The sequence below is a fragment of the Lipophrys pholis genome (genome assembly GCF_963383615.2).
Source record: "Lipophrys pholis genome assembly, chromosome: 17".
Taxonomy (NCBI): Eukaryota; Metazoa; Chordata; class Actinopteri; order Blenniiformes; family Blenniidae; genus Lipophrys; species Lipophrys pholis.
This window is the reverse complement of record NC_137643.1, coordinates 25,417,437-25,442,030: the sequence shown is the minus strand read 5'-3', so window position 1 is coordinate 25,442,030 and position 24,594 is coordinate 25,417,437. Positions and strand designations below refer to the sequence as shown.

The 24,594-nt window shown below is 44.8% G+C and overlaps 1 protein-coding gene across 1 annotated transcript in view; it reads left to right on the top strand.

Moving 5' to 3' along the window:
- Positions 1-5,905: 5,905 nt before the first annotated feature.
- Positions 5,906-24,594, top strand: part of sacm1la (SAC1 like phosphatidylinositide phosphatase a) — a gene marked incomplete at its 3' end in the record, with an annotated part of 20,475 nt that continues 1,786 nt past the window's right edge. The window contains exons 1-17 of the mRNA XM_080485684.1: positions 5,906-6,002; positions 9,565-9,662; positions 10,302-10,376; positions 10,449-10,576; positions 17,815-17,964; positions 18,757-18,816; positions 18,923-18,956; positions 19,045-19,146; positions 19,623-19,708; positions 20,576-20,662; positions 20,734-20,802; positions 20,878-20,957; positions 21,169-21,267; positions 23,411-23,549; positions 24,189-24,258; positions 24,354-24,426; positions 24,564-24,590. Coding sequence (XP_080341810.1) covers positions 5,974-6,002; positions 9,565-9,662; positions 10,302-10,376; positions 10,449-10,576; positions 17,815-17,964; positions 18,757-18,816; positions 18,923-18,956; positions 19,045-19,146; positions 19,623-19,708; positions 20,576-20,662; positions 20,734-20,802; positions 20,878-20,957; positions 21,169-21,267; positions 23,411-23,549; positions 24,189-24,258; positions 24,354-24,426; positions 24,564-24,590 — 1,406 coding nt within the window. The 5' untranslated portion in view covers positions 5,906-5,973. The remainder of the gene's footprint in view (positions 6,003-9,564; positions 9,663-10,301; positions 10,377-10,448; positions 10,577-17,814; positions 17,965-18,756; positions 18,817-18,922; positions 18,957-19,044; positions 19,147-19,622; positions 19,709-20,575; positions 20,663-20,733; positions 20,803-20,877; positions 20,958-21,168; positions 21,268-23,410; positions 23,550-24,188; positions 24,259-24,353; positions 24,427-24,563; positions 24,591-24,594) is intronic.

Genomic DNA, 24,594 nt, shown 5'->3' with positions numbered 1-24,594 from the left:
AATATGTTATAAGGAATACTTTCTGAATTTAAAATACAACATTAAAATTAAAACTCTCACTTCATGTGAGTAATCAGGAAAATAAGTAATACAATGGCTATTTGTGCACCGTGTGTTAAAATGTCAATGTTTTCCTTTCAGAATTAATTTTCAATATCTAAAATAGTATATGAAAACAACAAAGTCATGTTTGATGTACGTGACATAATTAAGTTAATTTTACGTAAAAATGTCAAATACATTAAAAAAAATTAATTTATACAAGGTTTAGTTTTGTTTGATTTACATAATAAAATCAAGTTGGATTTACTTCAAAATGTCATTTACTACATTGAAAAAAGGTAATAATTTATACAATGTTTAGTTTCATTTGAACTACATAATAAAATCAAGTTGGATTTACTTCAAAATTTCATTTACGACATCGAAAAAATTTAGTAATTAATACAAAGTTTAGTTTTGCGTAGTCTACTTGAAAAAATTATGTTCATTTTACTTGGATTTTATTTTTCATGTAAGAAAATAAGTAGGTAGTTTAAACAAAGAACAATCTTGCTTGGTCAACATAAATAAATGATGCAAAAAGTTGCCTTGATTTTTATAAGTAGATCGAGCAGAATATTTTTATCAGTGCATATACACACTAGACGCCTCAGTGACCATAGACATATACACACTAGACGCCTCAGTGACCATAGACATATACACACTAGACGCCTCAGCGAAGGGCAGGAACATACGTCAGTGCGTCCGCCATCTTGGGAGGGGCATTTGTCAGGACTTCAGCAACGATACTGCATCACTGTTCTGCTTTTGGTTGTACAAACAGACCAAATCAGGACAATGGACAGCGTGGGATTACCTTCCACAGGGAGGACAAACATATTTATTGTTGTTGTTGTTGTGTTTAACTCATATAACATTAACTTGGACATAGATGAGCTGGAGCCGTGGTTCTCTCTATTCCCTGGCTGAAGCTCGCCCTCAAACAACAACAACAATATCAAGGTCTATTGGGTTCATCTAACGGAGGCTATTTTAGTTACAGTGTGTAGAAGATTACATTTCAAAAGAAATGAGTTGCTCAGAACCAGTCAGTGTTCTGTTCCCCGCCTGTTCCAGCAGGAGAACCTCAGCCTGATCCCAGTAGGAAGTTCTGTCTGGCTGTGCTCAAACAGCTGAGCAACATGTCACACCTCACTCCTGTTAGACATACTGACATGGACACAGACAGTATTATTATATATATTGATGAGGAGAGCAGATCAACTGATTGCACGTTGCACAAGCAGTGAATGAATGTGATACCACAGGACTCTGAACAGGTCCATCTGGTCCTCACTAGGACCTCTCCTATCACTGCCCACATGTCCTGATGCTCTGACAGCCAGACTCAGTGAAGCCATGGCCGAGGTGGAGAGTCTGAGAAGAGAGGAGAGGAATGAAAAGATGGAGAACGGAGGGCAAAGAGCACAGTGGGGGGTCTTCTGGAGGAACTGAGAGGGAAACATCTAATAACTGAAGAGCTGGAAGAGAATATGTCATATAATATGGAATAATAGATAAATGTGTCACAATAAATAAATATGTAACAGGTAAATATCTAACTAGTATTTTCTATGTAATATTAAAGGTAACTGTAAAAATAAATGAAAGTATAACAGGTAAATATGTTATTGTGTGTAAATATGTTAAAACAAATCTAAATTTGTTACACAAAAAGTAATACCTTTATAATGTACATGTTCATTGTCCATAAATGTCCCATTGTGTGTAAATAAAGACTTTCCATATTGTTGTCATGGCTCCATCATGTTGCTGCTCTAAAAGGAGAGGACAGCGTCCCAATGTCCCGTCTGCAAACTGCTTCCATGTCCTCTCTAGACTTTCTATAAGTATGCTACATTAAATAAATAAATGAAATGATTTTTAATTTAATAAATTAAAAATGAAAGCAATGATTCTTCACAGTCATGTAAATGTATGTTTGCCTGGTTTTCTTCAGAAAACACTTCGCTGTCACACAGACTTGTTTAGGCTGACGGGGCAGACTTGCCCCTCTCAAGATGGCGGCCGCTCTGACGTAACGGAGCGGTGGGCGGAGACAGGCGGTGCGGCGTCTCGTGTTTATGTCCATGGTTCAAACTACCAACATCTCTGTTATACGGAAGAGGTTTAGGGCCATTGGAAAACAAAAAAAATTCGGAGGCTAAAAAAAAAAAAAAACCTTTGCGCGCTTCATAAAAAGTCGAAAATCAAAGTCGAGATTTTATTTTTTCACGGTGGAAAAAACAGTCGGTCCCTCCACATGTCAGGGTGTGACTGCTTCCTCATAATGTATATCAGATGGTTTAATAAAGTGTTGAAAAGATGCTTCAGGACAGAATGGAGCTCATAAACACGGTCAGTTATCATCAGTATCAGGACCAGAGGAGACAGAGCAGCCTGGTGCCTGGTTCTGTAGAGGAACACAGTTATCATCAGTATCAGGACCAGAGGAGACAGAGCAGCCTGGTGCCTGGTTCTGTAGAGGAACACAGTTATCATCAGTACCAGGACCAGAGGAGACAGAGCAGCTGCTGCCTGGTTCTGTAGAGGAACACAGTTATCATCAGTATCAGGACCAGAAGAGACAGAGCAGCCTGGTGCCTGGTTCTGTAGAGGAACACAGTTATCATCAGTATCAGGACCAGAAGAGACAGAGCAGCTGCTGCCTGGTTCTGTAGAGGAAGTTCGTCCAGTACGAAGGACAAAGACACGGATCCCGGCTGCTTATTTAAATCTTCTTATTAATCAAGGAAATCCTGTTTAAAATCACGTCCATAAGCAGTAAGCAACCCGATATAGTCAGAATTAAGTGATTTAATGTGAATTCACATCTACAATGATGAGGGATGGACAGACGATGAGGGATGGACAGACGATGAGGGATGGACAGACGATGAGGGATGGACAGACGATGAGGGATGGACAGAAGTCTCTCTGTGAAAAAAATTAATCTCCACATTGATTTTCGACTTTTTCTGAGGCCACGAAGGTTTTATGTTTTTTTTAGCCTCCGGGTTTTTTTTTCCTTCAGTGGCCCTAAAAGTCTTCCGTTGTTAGATCCAATCCCAACTAGACTGTGTAAAAACATTTTTACCCAATGATTACATCAATACTAGGTCAGATTATCTTTAGTTAACTTACACTTACCATCAACACGTAATAAGAGGCTGTGTTGTATTCTTATGCAACAAGGAAGAAGGTTTTTTTTGCAGTGGATCAGTGAAAGAGTACCAACTGTTAAAGCTTTGCAAAAAGTGGTGTTTGGTTTAGTTCCATTAGAGTACTCTGTGTGTGGATTACATTTTAAAACAGACCAATTCTAATAAGTTCTGTGGTGCTCTGTTGTGAACTTTGGTGAAATGAGTCTGTTACTGAAGGACACCATGGAGGGGATGAGAATCTTTGCTCAGTTTGTACTGGATCCTCCTCTCTGAGACCACCTAGATGATACACAAACCTATTTATCTATTAAACCAGATGATATTGATCAACTTGTTATTAAACTAGAAGCTTGTCTTAAAAACATGAAAACCTGGATGAGCTGTAAGCTGTAAAACAGAAGCTAGGACATTTGGCCTAAACCCTCTGAGAGAGAATTTATCTAAAGATGTAGTAACACTAGATGGTATTAATTTGACCTCCAGTACCACTGTGAAGAACCTGGAAGCTATATTTGACCAGGACTGATCCTTTAGCTCCCCCAACTCACATCACTCCAACATCAGCTTCTCTTCATTGGCTTCCTGTTGAATCTAGCATATGATTTAAAATCCATATTTGAACCTATAAAGTTCTTACCAACCAGGCTCCATCATCTTAAAAAGCTGTTAGAAAGTTTGTGTTCTGACCCTCCATCCCGCCTGCAGCACGAGGATTCATGTCTGTTTGTTGTTGCTCTCTGTTTCTGTCCTCTCTTTTTCTCTCTTTGTATCCCCCGATTCCAACCAGAGCAGCAGAAAGACTCTGTAAAGGCTCAAAAGACGACAGGATAAAAAGCAGACGCCTGTGTTTATTCTATTTTTCATTAAGTTTTCTTTAATTGTATTTGTCATTCAAAATACCAGGCTGACCTAAATTCAGCCGCTAGGGGGCGTATAAGATAGATCCAGTCGCAGAGGAAGAACAAACCTTCCTGCATGAATTCAATGTCAGATCAACTGCTCTATTCTTACCACAGGTTAGTAATTAGTTATTTCAAATGAGTGGGAATTGCAGACTTTAATAGTTGAAAATGTAGTTTATTGACCAGAATGTGTCTGTTCATAAAATAATTGGTTTAGCGAGACATTGGAGAGGAAACAACACTTAAAAAGATCTGCTAACTAATGCTATGCTGGCTGGGTTGAATCACATGAATCAGTGTGTGGGGGAAGTGACCCAAAGTAACTGAGAGAAGTTTAAACTGGGTTTATGGTGCACCTTATGAACAGTGTTCATGCAGTATTATATTTCTGATGGATTGTGAAGGAAGTATCTTCCTGGTGGATACCAGATCAGAATTGTCATATTGTAGGTGACTGGTCAGCCTTTGTTATTCTGTGAATTTGTTCTGTACTGGAAATATTGTATATTCTAGACAAGAAGTAAAATAGTTCATAGTTTTGTGATTCAAATGTATTCCGTGTTGTTCAAGATGGTATTAAGGATTTTTCAGAGAAAAAATGTGTTAATTGTTTTGTATTGAGTGTTAAAAATGATAGTCAGTAGTAAAGTAATATGAGTTCTGCAGTTCATTTGCCTTGTGGATGTTGTTCAATAGCTTGGTTGGAAATATGTTTGATTAATAGAATGAGAGAAATTCACTTGTTCTAAAAGGGATATTATTGCCATGTTGTGAATGTGAATGAAGATGATGGCCAGTTGTTCTTTTGTTTATGGATACCTGAGTCTTGTTGAAGAATAAACCTTCCTGCATGAATACAATGTCAGCTTAACGTGTGCGTATTCTCTATTCTTACCACAGCTCCACACGTTGAGACAACCATAACACTGTTGTCCTCTGACTGCCATGCCAGAGGGGCAACATCTCCTCCTCTGAGCCTGGTTCTGCAGAAAATCTCCTCCTCTGAGTCTGATTCTGCAGAAAGTCTCCTCCTCTGAGCCTGGTTCTGCAGAAAGTCTCCTCCTCTGAGCCTGATTCTGCAGAAAGTCTCCTCCTCTGAGCCTGATTCTGCAGAAAGTCTCCTCCTCTGAGTCTGATTCTGCAGAAAGTCTCCTCCTCCGAGTCTGGTTCTGCAGGTTTCTTCTTGTTAAAAGAGAGTTTTCCATTTCACTGTCTCCCGTGCTTGTTTATGTGGAATAACTGTTTTTTCTCTGTAAAAGTGCTGTGAGTTGACTTGTGTATTTTTCTGCTACAGGAATAAAATTTAATTTAATTGAGTTTGACAATAGATTTTTTTTTTTAAATTTACATTTAAATATATTTTCAAATATGTCGTGATACGAAACCAACAGACAGCAACATTAGTACTAACAGTCCACACAGAAAGGCCCAGTCCGGATTCAAACCCACGACCTTCTCACCCACCACTACACCACCAAGTATTACTGCTGCTGAAATGTGCTAAATAAAGTTACCTTGTCTTTGTACTGAGTAATACCTAACCCTGGCACGCTTTACTGAAGGGATTAAAAAATACCCCTTGAATTTCTCCTAAGGCAACTCACTAAATACTGGTTTTGTAAGACATTCATACACAAGGTTAAGATCCAGGAGGCCATATGCCAGATCAACGTGTATAATCCCACAGAAAAGGTATTTTTCCAGAACCATGTTCCTTTAAATGTCCACCAGGTTTCGTCCGTCTCGAGGGCGCCAGGTTCGCTCTCATTGGAAAGCAGCGTGTGTTTTAGTACTTCCGGTGTCTCGGACCTGGCAACACATACAGCTCACTCCGCTGCTGTCGTCACTCAGTCTCAGCGAAGATGGCGACCGCCTACGAGAGATATAATTTGTGAGTACCTTTTAAAATCCACCTCATCGTTTTCCGCGATCTGTCCGTGCGTGTGACCGTGTGTGAGCGCCATGAGGCGGGGCAGCGAGCCGCGGAGAGCCGGGGAGCCCCCGCGGCTCCGAGGCAGCGTCAGGGCGGAGACAGGCTGAAGTTTGCTGACAGGCTCTGCTGGTGGAGCATTAACTAGCTTCACATTGACTAGCTTTACATTGACTAGCTTCACATTGACTAGCTTCACATTGACTAGCTTCACATTAACTAACTTCACATTAACCAGCTTCACGTTAACTAGCTTTACATTGACTAGCTTTACGTTAACTAGCTTCACATTAACTAGCTTCACATTGACTAGCTTCACATTGACTAGCTTCACGTTAACCAGCTTCACATTAACTAGCTTCACATTAACTAGCTTCACGTTAACTAGCTTCACGTTAACTAGCTTCACATTGACTAGCTTCACGTTAACTAGCATCATGTTAACCAGCATCATGTTAACCAGCTTCACGTTAACCAGCTTTACATTAACTAGCTTCACCACATACAGCTCTGTCTGTCTGTCTGTCTGTCTGTCTGTCTGTCTGTCTGTCTGTCTGTCTGAGCAGCTTCAGCTCCCTGTCACTTGATGAATGTCACTGGTCAGGACAGTTATTGAGTCAGCGGTGTGTGTGTGTGTGAACCGTGTACTTTTACACACACACACACACACACACACACACACACACACACACACACACACACACACACACACACACACACACACACACACACACACACACACCCTTTGTCTTCATCTGGTTCAGACTGCAGTCAACCAGTCCTACCTGTCTGTCACCTGCACACCTGTTTCCCGCCTGGAGCTGCTCAGACAGTCACACAGTAGCAGGTGAAGCAGGTCTGTTCATGCATCCGTCCAGGGTCAGGTGTGCTGGATCTGATCCAGGTAACAGTGTGGAGACATGTCCACCTGGACAGGGTGGGGAGCCGTCCACCACGGGACACACAGAGACAGGCAGTGACCAGATAACCCTGTACACTGGTATTTACACTGTGGGAGGAAACCACAGAGAAGAGCTGTTCACTCACTCCTTTACCTCTGAGACCTGTCACAGCCTGTACTGGACTCCTTCATTCTGCCCTCTACTGATCACCAAGCAGCAGGTTTACAGGTAGAAGCAGCCTGCAGAGTGGTTTCATTTAGATTTGTATAGCGCCATCTAATGGCGCTTGGACATAGAAAGGCATGAAGAAAAGGGTGCAGGAGTCAAGCTGCATTTTACCTGGAAGAAGCAGACAGAGGGGACTTCACTGGCATCGATCGGAGGTTAGAAAATGGAGAGAAAAGGGCACAACAAACAAATTCTCATCAGAAAGAAAGATAATCCATTTTATGAGGACAGGAAGGTCAGATAATGAAGTTCCAGTTCTATTGTCAGAGATCATGGAGAGGACGGAGGGGTGATTGTGACACATCACTCTCTGTAGAGTGAGACAGAGAAGAAGCTCAGTGCAGTGAAAGTGTCCCAGCAGCTTCACTAGAGGATGTTCCAGGGTGGCCTGAACCGGTCCAGGGTGGCCTGAACCGGTCCAGGGTGGCCTGAACCGGTCCAGGGTGGCCTGAACCGGCCCAGGGTGGCCTGAACCAGCCCCGACTGTACGCTTTATTAAGTAGAAACCAGGCTGTCAGCCTCCAAACTGGGATCTGGTTCCACATGAAAAGAGCCTGAAAGCTCTGCCTCCCATTCTACTTTTAGAAAACGTCCAGTAGGCTGCACTCTGGGACCCAAGTGTTCTGCTGGGGAATATGGGACCAGCGGTTCTTTTAAATGGAGTTAATGTGGAGTATTTCCTGCAGGAAGCGTGCGCCATGTGAAGAAAGGTCTGCTCGGCTCTGGTGGGGTCAGAGTTCAAATGTGTTTCAAGTCATATAGGCAGGAAGTGATAATATAATTAAAAAGTTTTAGACTGCAAGATGAGGTTTTTTATATAGAGTAGTAGTTCTCACAACAGTGTTTTTTATATTTCACTTTGTACGAGATTTGGTGATGATTGATCACTTTGTATAAAAAGCAGATAACGTCGTAGTGTGACCAGGTGGAGGAACCAGGCGGTCAGGATCACCTCAGTAATGGCAGCACATTCAGACTGTCGTGTGAGACGTTATTATTATTAGTCTGAGCTCTGAGGAGGAAGGAGACCACTGGCTTCTGAAGAGGGTTGGTGTGAACGTGGTCAATCAGCTGACCGCTCCATCAGGTGGGACTCTAGCGCTGACACTACATCTCAGAAGGTGGTGTTCGGCTGTACACCATCACCAGGACTGAGAGACGAGGTGTGAGGAGCTGTTCACCTCTCTGTCCGTCATGAACAGCAGAAATGTGACTGAACCAACTCAAAGCCCCGTAAACCAGTTTGTTTCTCAGGATGACTTATGAGAGGCCAACAAAGGAGCGAGTATGTCCCTACGGCAGCTGACTGTTTCCAGCTTTTCTCTGCTGCAGGGATTTAAATCTGAGCGTGGCCGTGACCTCTGCTCTGCTTTCCGCTCTGCTGCTGGGTCAGGGTTTCTCTCTTTCTTTCTCCTGGTTCACCGTTTGAGTCGGTGTGTCTTCATTAACTTCATGGCTCCAGTTTAAAAAGAAAAACAGGTTTGTGCTGTTTAGACTGTCGTCATGAAATCAGATGTGAGCAAAGCAGTGAGACTTCTTCCACTTGGACTTGCAGAGTGAGGGTGAGGGTTAACCGCAGGCTCCCAGTGAAGACCACTACTCATCTCAGCAGCTTCTATTCCTTCTTCCTCTTTGAGGGTGGAGAAATGGAGGTTTGAGTTGGAGCTCAGCTCCTCTTCACTAAATGCCCCAGCACAGACCCTGTTATTGCTATAAATAGCAGACACCGTCCACAACAACAGAACCATCCCAGGTCCGTTGGTCAGCCGGGACACGTCAGCCCCGTCAGGAGGAATCACACTGCCATTCAAGATGGTTGATAGATTTTATATATTGTAAGAATTGGTGATGATTCAGAGTCACTTTATCGTTGTTCAAACGTCCTACAGGACGCAGATAAAACCGTCTCAGGTCTACATGAGAATAAAGAAGTCGGTGAGTAAAGTAGAAAAGCTTCCGTAGGGTGAAAATAATTCCTTTGTGCAGTATCACACAAGGTACAGCAGTGCAAGTCCAAGCAAACTATATCATTTGTTACATAAACTAACCTTCCAGAAGGCATTCAGAGCTTTGTACAGCCATACCTTTCTTTTGAAATATTGTCTGTGAGACAGGAAGTGGAACAAAGCCCTGAGAAGTGGACTGATGTGGTCCATGTCGTGGTGTTTCCCCCCTGGCTGTGTGTGTCTGCAGGATAGTTCACCAGAGTTCACCAGAACACCAGGATTTCACACTGGACCTCACAGATTGAAGAGAGCATCACCATTTAATTTCTCCTCTTTGCAACTTAACAGAAATCTCAGTCATTTGAAGGCAGAGTGTCTGATCTGGTGAGTCGTCTTGTTTGTTGGACTGTGGTCTCCTGGTCACGATGGCTCAACATTCTCTTGCAGGCACACGACCCCGGAGAAGTTCTACATCGAGGCTTGTGATGAGGGGGCCGACGCCGTCCTGGCCATCGACCGGGTGTCCAACGAGATGACTCTTACAGGTAGGGGACACGGAGGACCAGACGTGTTCTCTAACTGTTTACACAGTGGAGCTTCAGTGTTGATGGAGACACCGTGCTCTTTTGTTTTGAAGCCAAAGTTCTTCATATAGTACTTCTAGTACCTGTTTCTACAAGTTATCTCTCTCTCTCTCTCTCTCTCTCTCTCTCTCTCTCTCTCTCTCTCTCTCTCTCGACTTTTATTTTGAAGTTGTGTAGGTCGAGTATGAAGCGCTTATTCAGTTGTGGATCTCGGGTCGAAGCGCGTTAGCGCACCCCGTCTCTGAGAAACCGGAGCGCAAAAAAAATTTCAAAATAAAAGAAAGCGGAGCGCTGCTTCAGTACCGCGATACCAATACAGTACCGGTATACTGAACAACCCTATGTCTGAGTGGACTGAGGTCTCTGTGGTAGGGACCGGTATGAGCTCCAGAGCATTGACATCTTTCAAAAGTAATTGATGATGGTAGTTCCTGTCCATCCTGTGGTCCATGACAGTTTGAAGTGAAAGCCTGATGGTGGTTTACCGAACCACAGCTGGGTTGAACTCGTTTCTCATGGAAGCAGCGTGACGTCGGTGTGTTATCTGTAAAACAACTGATGCAGACAAGTGAGTTTAACCAGCTGGTGCTGATCTCTCAGGGAAGAAGGACGTCCCTCCGTCAGCAGTCACCAAACCCATCTGTGGCATCATGGGAACCATTCGTCTGGTAGCAGGTGGGTGCAGCAGCTCACGGCGTGGTGTTGAGGCGGTCCCGCAGTGTGTGACCGAGTGCTCCGACTCCACAGGGATGTACCTTATCGTCATCACCAGGAAGAGGAACGTGGGCAGTCTGATGGGACACTCCGTGTGGAAGGCCGTGGACTTTGACATCATCTCCTACAAGAAGACGGTGCTGCATCTCTCTGAGATCCAGGTCAGTCAGACCCAGACGGAGGTCTGGGACGGTCAGGAACCAGGCTGCTGAAAAGGCCTTCAGCTCTGAAATGTTTTTTATCCAATCGCCTCCAGGCGAGACCTTAAAGGTTACAAAACAAGAGTTAAACCTTTTTAACACATCCAGTAAAAGGGTTGTACGGGTGGAAATAAAAAGCCACAGTACTTGTACGCAGTGGTGTTTCTAGATGTAAATACTTGGTGGGACAAGATTTTATTTCAGGTCTAGTGACGGCACTGAATTCTAAAGTGAAGCGTGTGCACAACCAGCCACAACATTATAACAAGCATATAGGCGCTGAGCCCGTGAAAATGTTGATCCTTGGAGATAGCCGATCAAAAAAAAAATTTGCTCAACCACTTGCCCACGAGTAAAGCTTTATAAGCATGATATTCTTAAAAGATTCTCATCATCACATCACACAGTTTACCACTAGTTTACCTTAAGTTTCCCCGCCAAAGTAAGAGTTTCAAACTCCTTCTCGTAAATAATCGACTGAATTAATTTTATTCTTCACTGTTTGTTAGCTTTAGCTGCTAACAAGCTGATATTTGTTCGACTCGCTCCAGTTCTGTGAAGCAGTGTCTACATCAGCACCAGCCAATCAGCTCCGAGCATCTAATGACCTTGTTAGTGATGCTTCAGGCTTCAAGCCCCACGAGGCGTCAGAATCATGTAAACTGAATGGATGGAGCCACTTTCACTTTACTGCATCCAATACACACTGCATGGTGAGAGAGGGGCGAGCTACACTAATGTAATACACACTGCATGGTGAGAGAGGGGCGAGCTACACTAATGTAATACACACTGCGTGGTGAGAGAGGGGCGAGCTACACTAATGTAATACACACTGCATGGTGAGAGAGGGGCGAGCTACACTAATGTAATACACACTGCGTGGTGAGAGAGGGGCGAGCTACACTAATGTAATACACACTGCATGGTGAGAGAGGGGCGAGCTACACTAATGTAATACACACTGCATGGTGAGAGAGGGGCGAGCTACACTAATGTAATACACACTGCATGGTGAGAGAGGGGCGAGCTACACTAATGTAATACACACTGCATGGTGAGAGAGGGAGAGGGGCGAGCTACACTAATGTAATACACACTGCGTGGTGAGAGAGGGGCGAGCTACACTAATGTAATACACACTGCATGGTGAGAGAGGGGCGAGCTACACTAATGTAATACACACTGCGTGGTGAGAGAGGGGCGAGCTACACTAATGTAATACACACTGCATGGTGAGAGAGGGGCGAGCTACACTAATGTAATACACACTGCGTGGTGAGAGAGGGGCGAGCTACACTAATGTAATACACACTGCGTGGTGAGAGAGGGGCGAGCTACACTAATGTAATACACACTGCGTGGTGAGAGAGGGGCGAGCTACACTAATGTAATACACACTGCGTGGTGAGAGAGGGGCGAGCTACACTAATGTAATACACACTGCGTGGTGAGAGAGGGGCGAGCTACACTAATGTAATACACACTGCGTGGTGAGAGAGGGGCGAGCTACACTAATGTAATACACACTGCATGGTGAGAGAGGGGCGAGCTACACTAATGCCCCGTTTCCACCGCGGTAATGTACTGGTATAGTCCGTTACGGTTCGGGTTTCCACCGCACCAATTTGGGATTTTCCGCAAAATACCGCTCCAAAGGTGGAGGCTTTTCCACTACCCCTCCGTCGGGGTACTCAGGACCATGGAACGGGTCTGAGTTTGAGGAGCCGTCTGCTGATTGGTCAGTGATTTACTACACGGCCTCAATATTTTGCCATGTCGGCTGTATGAATCCTCTGTTAACAGATTCAGCTTTGCACTGGTTGGTTTTGCTGCTCAACTTTCATGTTGGTCCCTAAAGAGCAGACGCGAGGCAGGACGGAGACCGAGCAGACACTACGGCCGTAACCGATGCTCTACCGAGTCCACTCGTCGTGTCTCGTCGCTGGCCGGTGCTCCATTGCGTGAACCACCGCGTGCCGCCCCGGCACTCCGGTTCCCCGACGCTGGAACCTGACGGTGCACCGGGACGCTGGAGCTGGTCTGAGCCCCGAGCCCCGGTGTCTGTCCTGCCTCGCGTCCGCGATCTCTGCCTCCATGCGGAAGTTGCAGCCGTCACATCCAGCGGCGCGACACCGGCACCGACTGGATTTGTGAAGCCGGGTCAACGTTCACGTTCTCAGAACCAACATGGATGTTGCGGCTGCAGCTCTGTGGCTGCAAAAAATAAGAATAAAAGAACTGAACAACTAGTGCAAAGTGGAGGATGTAAACACCAACAGAGGATTCATGAGGTCCAGATCTGTCGCCCCGGCTGAGATCACTGTAGCAGCGTCACATATCTACAGAGCTCTAAACCCCGCCTACATTTTAACCCTCCCCTCTGCGGTGGAAACGCCACCCAAATTTCTGCTGGGGTCTGCTTTGCCGTACCGCTCCGAACTGCTCCGTTCCTTCCCTGCACGTTTTGTGCGGTGGAAACGTGCCATAATGTGGATCAGGAGAAAACACAACCTGAAACAGCAAGAGGAGACCAGTAACCAGGGAGGACAGTCCTCACACAGTAATTATGTGCTCTATAGGAGGAAGTTTTATTCATAGACAAGAAAATATTGTAGATAATCTTAAAGAATTAATAGCATACTTTGGATGCAGTCCTTTCTGATGACAGAGCCCCTCCTGCCCCTAATGACCAGTCGCCCTGCTCGTATGTATGTATATCTCCTCACATAACGAACCAAGTGCCACATAAAACCATCCAAACATCTCCTCAGCAGAACTGCACCTCCACCACCAAATACTGTTTCTGTCTCAATAATCACACAAATCAGGAAGTGGCTGAAATACAGCAGCTCCAGTGGTTCCTTGAGGATTTTCAGTCTTATGTCATCACAGTCATGCGTTTGTGAATCGTTTTCCTGCATGTCATCAAACCTTGATAATTGATAATCAATATCAAACCTTTTCCTCTGAGGAGGGATTTACACGCAGCTGATTGGAGAAGCCTTGAACATTACCGTGGTTAATGTTAACGTCATTAATGTTCAGCTCATTAGTCACCAACAGATCACACAGGTTTCCTTGTATTTGAAGTATTTCTAACACTAGTATGAAGTTGTATTCCTTTTCAAGAAGTGAAACACACATTTTGGCTCAGTCCTCCTGCTCATGCTGTAACCTGTAACCTTTGTGTTTAAAGTATTTTCTGTTAAACTCGATGCAGTGCAGTGGCGTCTCTGTGCTCTGAGCATTCTGTGGGTGTTTATCAGGAAAAGGAGTGATTTCTTCTGTGTTTGATCCCAGTTTATTCTCCGAAGTCGCTCCATCACATACGGACCAGAATCATAAGAACAGACTTGGTGATTGTAGAGTCGTGTTGCATTCAGATTCATTTTGGCTGCGTTCACTCTGCAGGTCTTGATGCTCAATTCCGATTTTTTTTTTTGCTGGGATCCTTTTTTTTGTGTGTGTGATCATTCATATTACATATTAAAGGGCGCCCTCTATCAGGCTGCCGTGTGATCGTGATCAGACCCAGAGCGCAGGAGATGCATTTGACCAAAGTAAATATGGACGCCACGCCGGTCAGCACCAAGGTTGCCAGGTGTGACTTTGTGTTTGAGCTTAAACAACATAAAACCACACACCTTAATAAAAACAGCCCAAATCCAAGCCTGCGTAAAACTCTGTTAAAATCTGTTATATTATATATGTAATAAGGAACATGCTATAAACACTCAAATACATGGAATAAACAAAGTTAAAAGGTAAGAGAGTTTGGTTCGCCAGTTGGGGGATACTGCCATATATGGCAACACAGGTCAGTGTATAGATCCATTTTCAAGTGGTTGTTAAATACAAGTTGACAAAATCTAGAAAACATGAAGAGGAAAAGAAGGAGAAAGAGGAAAAAACAAGAGCACAGCTTTTAGCATTGGTGGAGCCTTCTCCTCCGTCAGTCACAAGTTAATAACCAAGCAGTCGCATGTAGAAAAATATCCCAATTGGCACCACATATGATGAAGGTCTGGTTCTGGTGTGAAAACATCGGAAGGGGCGCTTTCACCTGGCCACAAAATAGGTTTGGTATGAATCGCTGAGTAAAAAAGATGAATTGGGTCACATTTCCCTCCAGTGTGAACGGGGCCTTTGCATCTGAGGTGTAAATCCCCTCTTAAAGCCGTCAGCCTGGACAGTACAAGACCCGAGAGGACGTTTGGGTTTGTGAATTAAGACGAATTGGACGGATTGTCTCTTGAGTTGGGCTGCATCCACATTTTGACACTGTTAAAAGCCTCCTGTTTGGTTTTCAGGACTATAAGTAATCCGTCTGGAGGCATTTAAAGTTTCCTCTCAGGTGTAACGGTGTGATCAGCCAACGTAAATGGTGTCATGTTAACTAAAAGTATTTCTGTCCAGGGAGCTCATGCTGGGCATTGAGTGTCTAATCTGAGAACAACTGGCTCAGTGTGAAGCTTTGACGTCTTCGCTCACTTCTGAGCTTCACGTGACGAAGTCGCATCAAAAAACTTTATTTACTGTCGAAACAGCAGCAAGAGAAACATTTTATTATCACTGAACTGAAAACTCAACCACACGTACAGAAGTGCTGGAAAAAGACTCATTAAGGCATTAAAGAAATAATACTTGCTATTATATTAAACAGAAGACTTGTTTATTTATTATTTCTTAATGACTAATGAAACTGATGCCGTTTCTGTTTTTCGATCCAGCGTATTAAAAATACCGTATTGTTGACCAACCCTAATCGTCCTGCAATTCTTCTACTGGACTCATCCGACGATGTCTGTGGATTAAACTCTCAAAACACCGGCTGCTTCCCAGAATCCACCGGTTCCACACTGAAACAACAACGCTAATAATGGTAGAAGAATAAATATGAAAACACACAAGATAAATATCTGTCCCTCCATCCATCCATCCCTCCCTCCATCCCTCCATCCCTCGAAAATAAATATAAATAAATCAAAGCATCAAATATTGCTAATGGTATATATACAAGGCAGATTTCAGTTTGTCATGACTCTCCTCACTCTTATGATTTATATCTGCAGTGTTTTAATTCGTGTTAAAACAAAGTAAGATTGCTGTGAATGCCCTCCATCCTGTCGAAACTCTCAATCTTCATTCTGCTTTGGAGGAAAACTGTTCTTTCTCTTAGGATGTCCATTAAGCCATTAAAATAAACATGTTGCATGCGTAACACGTGTGAACCTGAGACGAAAATGAAGGAAAGATTATATTTATTGAAAACATAAATGACATTATTTATTATAAGTGTTTATTTCATTAAAACAAAAAGGATATTTCCTCCGTGTACCACTAGAGGGAGCTCGCTTCCCACTGGAGGTCCATGTATGACAGTTTGAGAATCGGTGTTGTAATGCCTGGTGTAGCAGACTCCTTTCTAAAAGTCTTCTAAGCCAGTGGACAGTTTTAGTCACACTGCTGCGACACTGCACTAAAAGGAAAGAAATCACTTCATGAATCACAGAAATGACAGTAAATCCTTTAGTTTCTGTTAAAATACCTGCAGTGAGAAATGGAAACTTCTAAATACCACGACCTGAATATTCAGGGTGGATTTATAAACTTGAATACGACAGCAAGTTGACAGAATAAAAACTCTCCAGTCCATGTAGATGAGCCAGTCTGCAGCTCAGCAGTGTGTCTGTAGTCTCAGACATGGTGTCAGTTTCTCTCTGCTCAAGACTTTGTGTTCCAGTCTTTGTTTGCAGATTGCCGTACGATCTGCTTTCAGAGGAGCAGGCAGTGCATTATTAATCTGCTTCTGTTTCCAGGAAACCGTTTGAAAGACATGATGGAGAGGAGAGCTCTCCAGACAGAACAGTGAAAGCAGCATGTAGGATTTCAGGAGCTGGCTGTGTCATATAATGCTTCATTCTCTGAGCTGACGGGCTCAGCAGCCAGATCCTCTTAGCCCGGCCAAGTGTACCAAGCTCTAACAAGAAGCCGCTACTGCTGGTTGGTTTGGCAAATGGTTAAATATATTGCACATTTAATCTCAAGTCTTTTAATCGTTCCCCCTGAAACATAGTATATGCATTCAGGTCCATTTGAAGCCTTTAATCTCAATCTTCAACAACTCTATCAGATTCTAAAGTCTGCTGAATTTGGAGACTCTTGAGGATGAGGGCTGGAGGATGAGGGATGGAGGGATGGAGGATGGAGGGCTGGAGGCAGTTAAACGGCACCTTGTACATGAATGAAAAATGGCAAACTAACGAGAGGGCACACACACACACACACACACACACACACACACACACACACACACACACACACACACACACACACACACACACACACACACACACACACACACACACACATGCAGTCTGACCTGACCCGCCCCCTTCTCCGCTCTCAGCCAATCACAGGCCAACTCTCTCAGGAAACACAAAAGAATGGGAACCAACTAACGGAGTGGCCATCGAGGAAAGAAAACGATGTGAGGGAACGAGATAATAAATCGTTACCTGAAGTTAATAACGTGAGTGAAGGAGATGCTTTAACAGTAAGACAGTGACTCGTGGCCACGTATTAAACTATCTCGTTATAGTGATCTGTGATAGACTTACTGACAAATCGCCGGAGAGACAAAGTATCCTGAATGGAGCAGCGTTTTGCCAACTTGCAACTAGTTACCTGTACATGCAACCACATGCTCACCGCCGCTGCCCATTCATTTATTCATTTTTCCCGTCTTAGCTCTGTAGAAACTACCTTTCGATTATTTGGCTCTACAGACGCTTCATATCAAGATCAATTCACACACTTGTGAGTAAAAGAGGAGAGGGCCCCAGCTTACCTCTTCATTAACTGAAGTTAGATTATTTTGCACGACTGATGCATCGTATTATAACATAGCAATAGACTATTTATTGTGATGTAGGATGAAATGTTTCACCTTATTACGTGGTGCCTTACATTGTTATAACGATTGACAACTCCAGAGACTTGTCACTGCTCACTCTATTTGGATTCCAGCCTTCAGCTCTGAGTAGACGACATGAGACTGCTTCCCTCCCTCTGAGGTGTGCAGCCTCAGCCTCGGGTTGTAGGATTTCCATGACAAGCAGCGGAAGCAGGAAAGGGAATAAGCGGTCAATAGATTTCCTAAAACCTGCAATCCTTTCTCTGTCTTCCTCCTGCAGTCTCAGGAGAATAAGACCTTCCTGTCCATGATGAACAACGTGCTGACCACAGATGGTTTCTACTTCTGCACGGACTTCGACCTGACGCACACCCTGCAGCGGCTGTCCAACACCAGCCCCGACTTCCAGGAGATGAGCCTGCTGGAGAGGGTGACGCTTCCTCTGTCTCTTTACAGGCCTCAGCACTCACAAACCTCCACATAATCTAACCTCTTTTATCAGCTGTTCTTCATTAAGTCTTGCACTGACTATCTTGGATGTGCATCATATTCGGATCATATAACGTCCGTCTGTCCACACCTAAAATCTACATCCAGGTTTAACTAACCCACTAACCTCATATGTGCTCCATGTCACAATGGAATGGGACACGAGCTCGGCTCTTATCAAACTATTTACAATTCCTCCAAAGTAACACGATGCTGACATGAAGAGTTTGGAGCTTAGTTATTATACCTTTAGATAAGTCCTCTCAGAGCTCGAAGGGAAAGTTTTTCAATTGAATCTCCTCAGCATGTTGAGTTTATAACGGTCAGATAGATGAAGTAGAATAAATCCAAACTAAGAGCCACTTGTTGTGTTTTCACTTCCAAAGCAGCTGTTTGTTTGATATGTGGATAGAAAATAATGAGGGAAAGTCTGTGATGACGAGTCAAATATCAGGAATGGACCAAACAGTGAGAAACCTTTAAACGGTTAACATCCGTCTGGTCACGTCTCATCAACGTTGGTACTTCGTAATTATTGTTTTATTGTTCTTTCGTGTCCTCTGATTCTGAAGGTGGAACGTGTCCTGACATGTGAACATGATGTTTTCATGCGTGTTCTGATTCATTACGACATGTTCTGACTTCTCCTGACATGTTCTCACCTGTTCTGACATGTTCTGGTTTGTCCTGATGCGTTCTTACGTGTTCTGACATGTGCTCCGCTGGGTTGCAGGCTGATCAGAGGTTTGTGTGGAACGGGAATCTGCTGAGAGAACTGGCGGGGCAGCCGGAGGTGAGTCTTCTGCCTGTTGATCATCATCATTCTTGTTCCTCATGTTCCCCATCTCCTCATCGCCCTCATGCCCCTATGATGACCTGATCTGTGTTTGTGTCCACAGTTGCACAGGTTTGCCCTCCCTGTGGTCCATGGATGTATCCTTTACTGTTCTGGAACCTCCCGGGTTCTCCCTGTGTCTTTGAGAAGCAGCCGCTGAAGCATTCTTTGACCCTCCGATTCCAGTCATCGTCATGAAGCCTTGTCGGATCAACGGGAAGATCTTCGAGTGGATCCTCATCTCCAGGAGGAGCTGCTTCAGAGCTGGAGTCCGATATTATGTCAGAGGTGAGAACACACTGGTTCTCCCACAGAAAACCTCTGATGGAGCTCTGACATCCACCTCTGTGGACGTCTGGAAGCTGGCCAGGACTCACTTTCACCAAAGACTTTTCTACGGTTAAGAAAGTTAAATATTGAATGTATGAAGTGCCATTGACTTGTTGTAAAGTCTGTGAGGTAACGCTGAGCATTATTACTCATATTTGATGATTTCTAGCTTCAGTGTGTCTAAATTGGAAATGTGATGTGTTCTGTGGAACATCGGTCCTGTTCTCGCTGCTTGTTCAGGTGTCAGCGTTAGTGTATGAGAGATCCTTCTACCAATCTGTTTGAATCTTTAATATTGACTCAGCCAAACTTTCAGCCATTATCATGTATTTAGTATCATTGTACCAGTTAATTTTAATTTAATCTTTTCTGAGGCGTGTTAAAGTAAACACACAGTCGTATTTGTGTTGATGTGAAGACGTTTGTGTCCTCAGGCATCGACTCTGAGGGCCACGCTGCTAACTTTGTGGAGACTGAACAGATCGTGTTGTATGAAGGAGCCAAAGCTTCTTTTGTGCAGGTAAGTCTCTCAGACGCACTTTGAGCAGGTGAACTCTCCGTTATAATTGGATTTCAGCCTTCATTTAAATACAGTGTGTTTATAAACCACATTACAACAACCTTGTCTTTTTTAGATTGAGAGAGCCCCCTAGTGGTGACACATTCTAGTTCTTTTAAACAGCGAGTGAACAGAGACACTTATCAAGACTCTTTTATTAACATACTAGTAAACAAATAGAAGCAGAAGCTTCATCAGTCCCTTTTAGAAAAAGAATGTTTTGTTGCTGGTTTACTGGAAATGACAGTTAGTCTGAGTTTAGTGAAACAAAAGGTTTATCAGGTTTATTTTCAAACAACACATCAATTCATCTTTCAAGTATTTTAGAATGATTTGAAGTAAACCTCAAAAATAGAAGTGCAAAATAAACTGTGTGCTTTTTTAACTTTTAGATTTTCAGTCATTAATAAATATGATCATATCTAAACATTTATAAACAATAACAAACCTGAACACGTTTGATAAATTCTGAACAAGTTTCTGTTTGTTTGAATTTAAATTAACTCTGATGGAGAAAGTTGAACCTGACCTGCAGCTTTTCTGACAAACTTCTTCTTTCAAACAAGTAAATAGTGACGGAGTTTATAATCAGACTGAATTAGAAGAGAAGTGACAGAGTTAATTCGTTAGTTTGTTGGCATGAACAAATTTCAACAGTTTATTCATTTATTTTATATAAAAAACAAAAACAACATTCCTCTTGCTTCCACCCGGGGGGGGGGGGGGGGGGGGGGCGTTGACCCCCCCCCCCCCCCCCCCCCATTGACCAGCCGCCACTGACTTTGACCTCTGATTGGTTGATTCTCTGCTCTTTTCTCTCACTGATAGACGCGAGGGTCGATGCCTTTTTACTGGAGTCAGAGACCCAACCTGAAGTACAAACCCAAACCCATCATCAGTAAAACCATGAGCCATGTAAGAGACACAGGAGTCAGAGTGCTTTAGGACCCAGGACAGGACAGGATAATCACACTCATGTTTCACAGATGGACGGCTTCCAGAGACACTTCGACTCCCAGCTCCTCATCTACGGGAAGCAGACCATCCTCAACCTGGTAAAGACCCACCGTCACTGTGGTGCTGCTGAGTAGAAGCAGTGCAGGTCTGATCCACCCGGGTTCTGTGTGCAGGTCAACCAGAAGGGCTCAGAGAAGCCGCTGGAGCAGGCCTTCGCCAAGATGGTGTCCGGTATGAACAACGGCATGCTCAAGTGAGTGTCAGCAGAGGACTAAACGGGATCGCAAGGAGTTTATCCAAAGAACTGGACCACTTCTGGACTATTTAATTCAGGAATTTAAATTCTAAAATGACATCCTGTTCTGTCAAATAATATCAAATTAGAAGTGAATATCAAACATATCAGAGTGCAGTTTAGTGATATTAAATAAACTGTCTCCTCTGTCTCCTTGTCTTCTGTGCAGTTACATTGCCTTCGACTTCCACAAAGAGTGCAGCCACATGAGGTGGGAGCGGCTTCAGATCCTGGTGGACTCTGTGACCGAGACACAGGATGACTATGGGTGTGTCCTCCTCACATCCCCCGAGAATTCCCCCTAATGTCCCCCTCTCGTCTCCCTTATGTCCCACTCTTGTCTCCTTTATGTCCCCCTCAAGTCCCCTCACATCTCCCTTGGGTCCCCCTCACGTCCCCCTCCCGTTGTCACTGATTTCAGAAAGTCAAACCCATATATGATATAGACTCATGACACATAGAGTGAAATATTTCAAGCCTTTATTTCTTGACATGTTGATGATTCTGGCTTACAGAGAGAGAACACCTAAAATTCAGTGTCTGAGAAAATGTGAATCTTGTTGAAAAGTTGAGTTTTGTAAAGTCCTGGTGTCTCACCCTCATCAGCTGATGAAGTCCAAACCCCTGCAAAGGTTCCCTGAGCCTTTAAATGTCTCAGTCTGGGTCCGGAGGGGACACAATCATGGGGAAGACTGCTGACTGGACAGATGTCCAGAAGACAGTCATTGACACTGTCCACTAAAGGTCCTTGCTGAAGAAGCTGCTTGTTCACAGAGTGCTGGATCCATCATGTCCAGAGAAGGTGGAGTGGGAGGAAAAGGTGCAGCAGCAAAAGGGAGGAGCGCAGCCTGGAGAGGACTGTCCAGCAAAATACTGGACAAGGACGGACTGAGGCTGGAGTCAGCGCATCAAGAGCCACGAGGCACTGACCAATCCTAGACATGGGATCCTCATGTGTCTTCCTGGGGTCAAGACACTCCTGAACAAGAGACCAGGTCAGAAGAGTCTCACCTGGACTGTGGAGGACAAGAACTGGACTGTTGCTCAGTGGTCCAAAGTCCTTTTGTCACAGGAAAGAACATTTTGATCTCATTTGGAGCTCCAGGTCCCAGAGGGTGGAGGAAGAGTGAACTCCGGGTCCCAGAGGGTGGAGGAAGAGTGGACTCCAGGTCCCAGAGGGTGGAGGAAGAGTGAACTCCAGGTCCTAGAGGGCGGAGGAAGAGTGAACTCCAGGTCCCAGAGGGTGGAGGAAGAGTGAACTCCAGGTCCCAGAGGGTGGAGGAAGAGTGAACTCCAGGTCCCAGAGGGTGGAGGAAGAGTGGAGAGGCTCAGAATCCACCTTGCTTGAGGTCCAGAGTGAAGTGTCCTCAGTCTGTGATGATTTGTGCTGCCATGTTCTCTGCTGCTGTCCCTCCACTGGGTCTTCTGAAGTCCACAGTCAAGGCAGCGTCCAGCAGGAACCTTTAGAGCTCTTCATGCTTCCTCCTGCAGACGAGCTTCATGGAGACGCTGAGTTCATGTTCCAGCAGGACTTGGTAACTGCCCACACTGCCAAAGGTACCAAAGGTACCAGAAGCTGCTTCAATGACCCTGGTGTTACTGCGCTGGACTGGCCAGCAGACTGGCCTGAGCTGAACCCCAGAGACAATCTCTGGCTATTGTCCAGAGGACGGTGAGAGACACCAGATGACCTGAAGGCTGCTATCAAAGCTACCTGGACTTCATTCCACCTGAGCAGTACCACAGGTTGATGGCCTCCAGGCCACGCCCCTAAGACGCAGTACTTCATGCTAAAGGACCAACCAAGTACTGAGTGCAGAGAGATGAACAGACTTAGTTTGGTTTAGAATATCCTGTTTTTCTTGATCTTATGTAATATTCTCATTTTATGAGACACTGAATTTTGGGTTTTCATTATCTGTAAGTCCTAATCATCAACATTTCAGGAAATAAAGTCTTGAAATATTTCACTCTATGTTCATGAGCCTAGATCATATCTGGGTTTGACTTTCTGAAATGAGTGAACATTTTCATGATATTGAAATTTTTTGAGACGTACCTGTATGTCCCCCTCCCATGACAAAAACACACACATGTAACTGTGTGTGTGTGTGTGTGTGTGTGTGTGTGTGTGTGTGTGTGTGTGTGTGTGTGTGTGTGTGTGTGTGTGTGTGTGTGTGTGTGTGTGTGTGTGTGTGTGTGTGTGTGTGTGTGTGTGTGTGTGTGTGTGTGTGTGTGTGTGTGTGTGTGTGTGTGTGTGTGTGTGTGTGTGTGTGTGTGTGTGTGTGTGTGTGTGTGTGTGTGTGTGTGTGTGTGTGTGTGTGTGTGTGTGTGTGTGTGTGTGTGTGTGTGTGTGTGTGTGTGTGTGTGTGTGTGTGTGTGTGTGTGTGTGTGTGTGTGTGTGTGTGTAGTTACTTCATGGTGACCTCTGAGGGGAAGACGGTGTCCCAGCAGAAAGGAGTCTTCCGCAGTAACTGCATGGACTGTCTGGACAGAACCAACGTCATCCAGAGTCTGTTGGCCCGGCGCTCATTACAGTCCCAGCTCCAGGTTTGTTCCTGCTCAGAGCCACTATGGAGTCACCACACGGGGGCCATAGAGTCACTGCACGGGGGGCCATAGAGTCACTACACGGGGGCATAAAGTCACTACACGGGGACCATAGAGTCACTACACGGGGGCATAAAGTCACTACACGGGGACCATAGAGTCACTACACGGGGACCATAGAGTCACTACACGGGGGCCCATAGAGTCACTACACGGGGGCCCATAGAGTCACTACACGGGGGCCATAGAGTCACTACACGGGGACCATAGAGTCACGACACGGGGGCCATAGAGTCACGACACGGGGGCCATAGAGTCACTACACGGGGGCCATAGAGTCACGACACGGGGGCCATAGAGTCACTACACGGGGGCCATAGAGTCACTACACGGGGGCCATAGAGTCACTACACGGGGACCATAGAGTCACTACACGGGGGCCATAGAGTCACTACACGGGGGCATAGAGTCACTACACGGGGGCCATAGAGTCACTACAGATTAGCAGTAGAGTCACATATTTGCAGTTTGTTACGTCCTCCTGTAGATTGGTTTATATGTGATAAACATGGAGATATTTTGTGTGTGTGTGTGTGTGTGTGTGTGTGTGTGTGCGTGTGCGTGTGCGTGTGCGCGCAGAGAGTGGGCGTCCTAAACGTGGGTCAGCGTATTGAGGAGCAGGCCGAGTTTGAGAAGATCTATAAGAATGGTGAGCGGTTGTGTGCTCTGCTCCCAGCCTGTGTTCACGTTGCTGGCGTGTTCACCAGCGTGTGCTCATCTCCTCTGTGTGTGCTCTCTAACCAGCATGGGCTGACAATGCCAATGCATGCGCTGTACAGTACGCAGGAACAGGAGCCCTGAAAACAGACTTCACCAGGTACAGTGTGTCCACACACACACACACACACACACACACACACACACACACACACACACACACACACACACACACACACACACACACACACACACACACACACACACAGACTGCATCACACAGCTTTTGTCCTTCAGGACGGGGAAGAGGACGAGGTGGGGGCTGCTG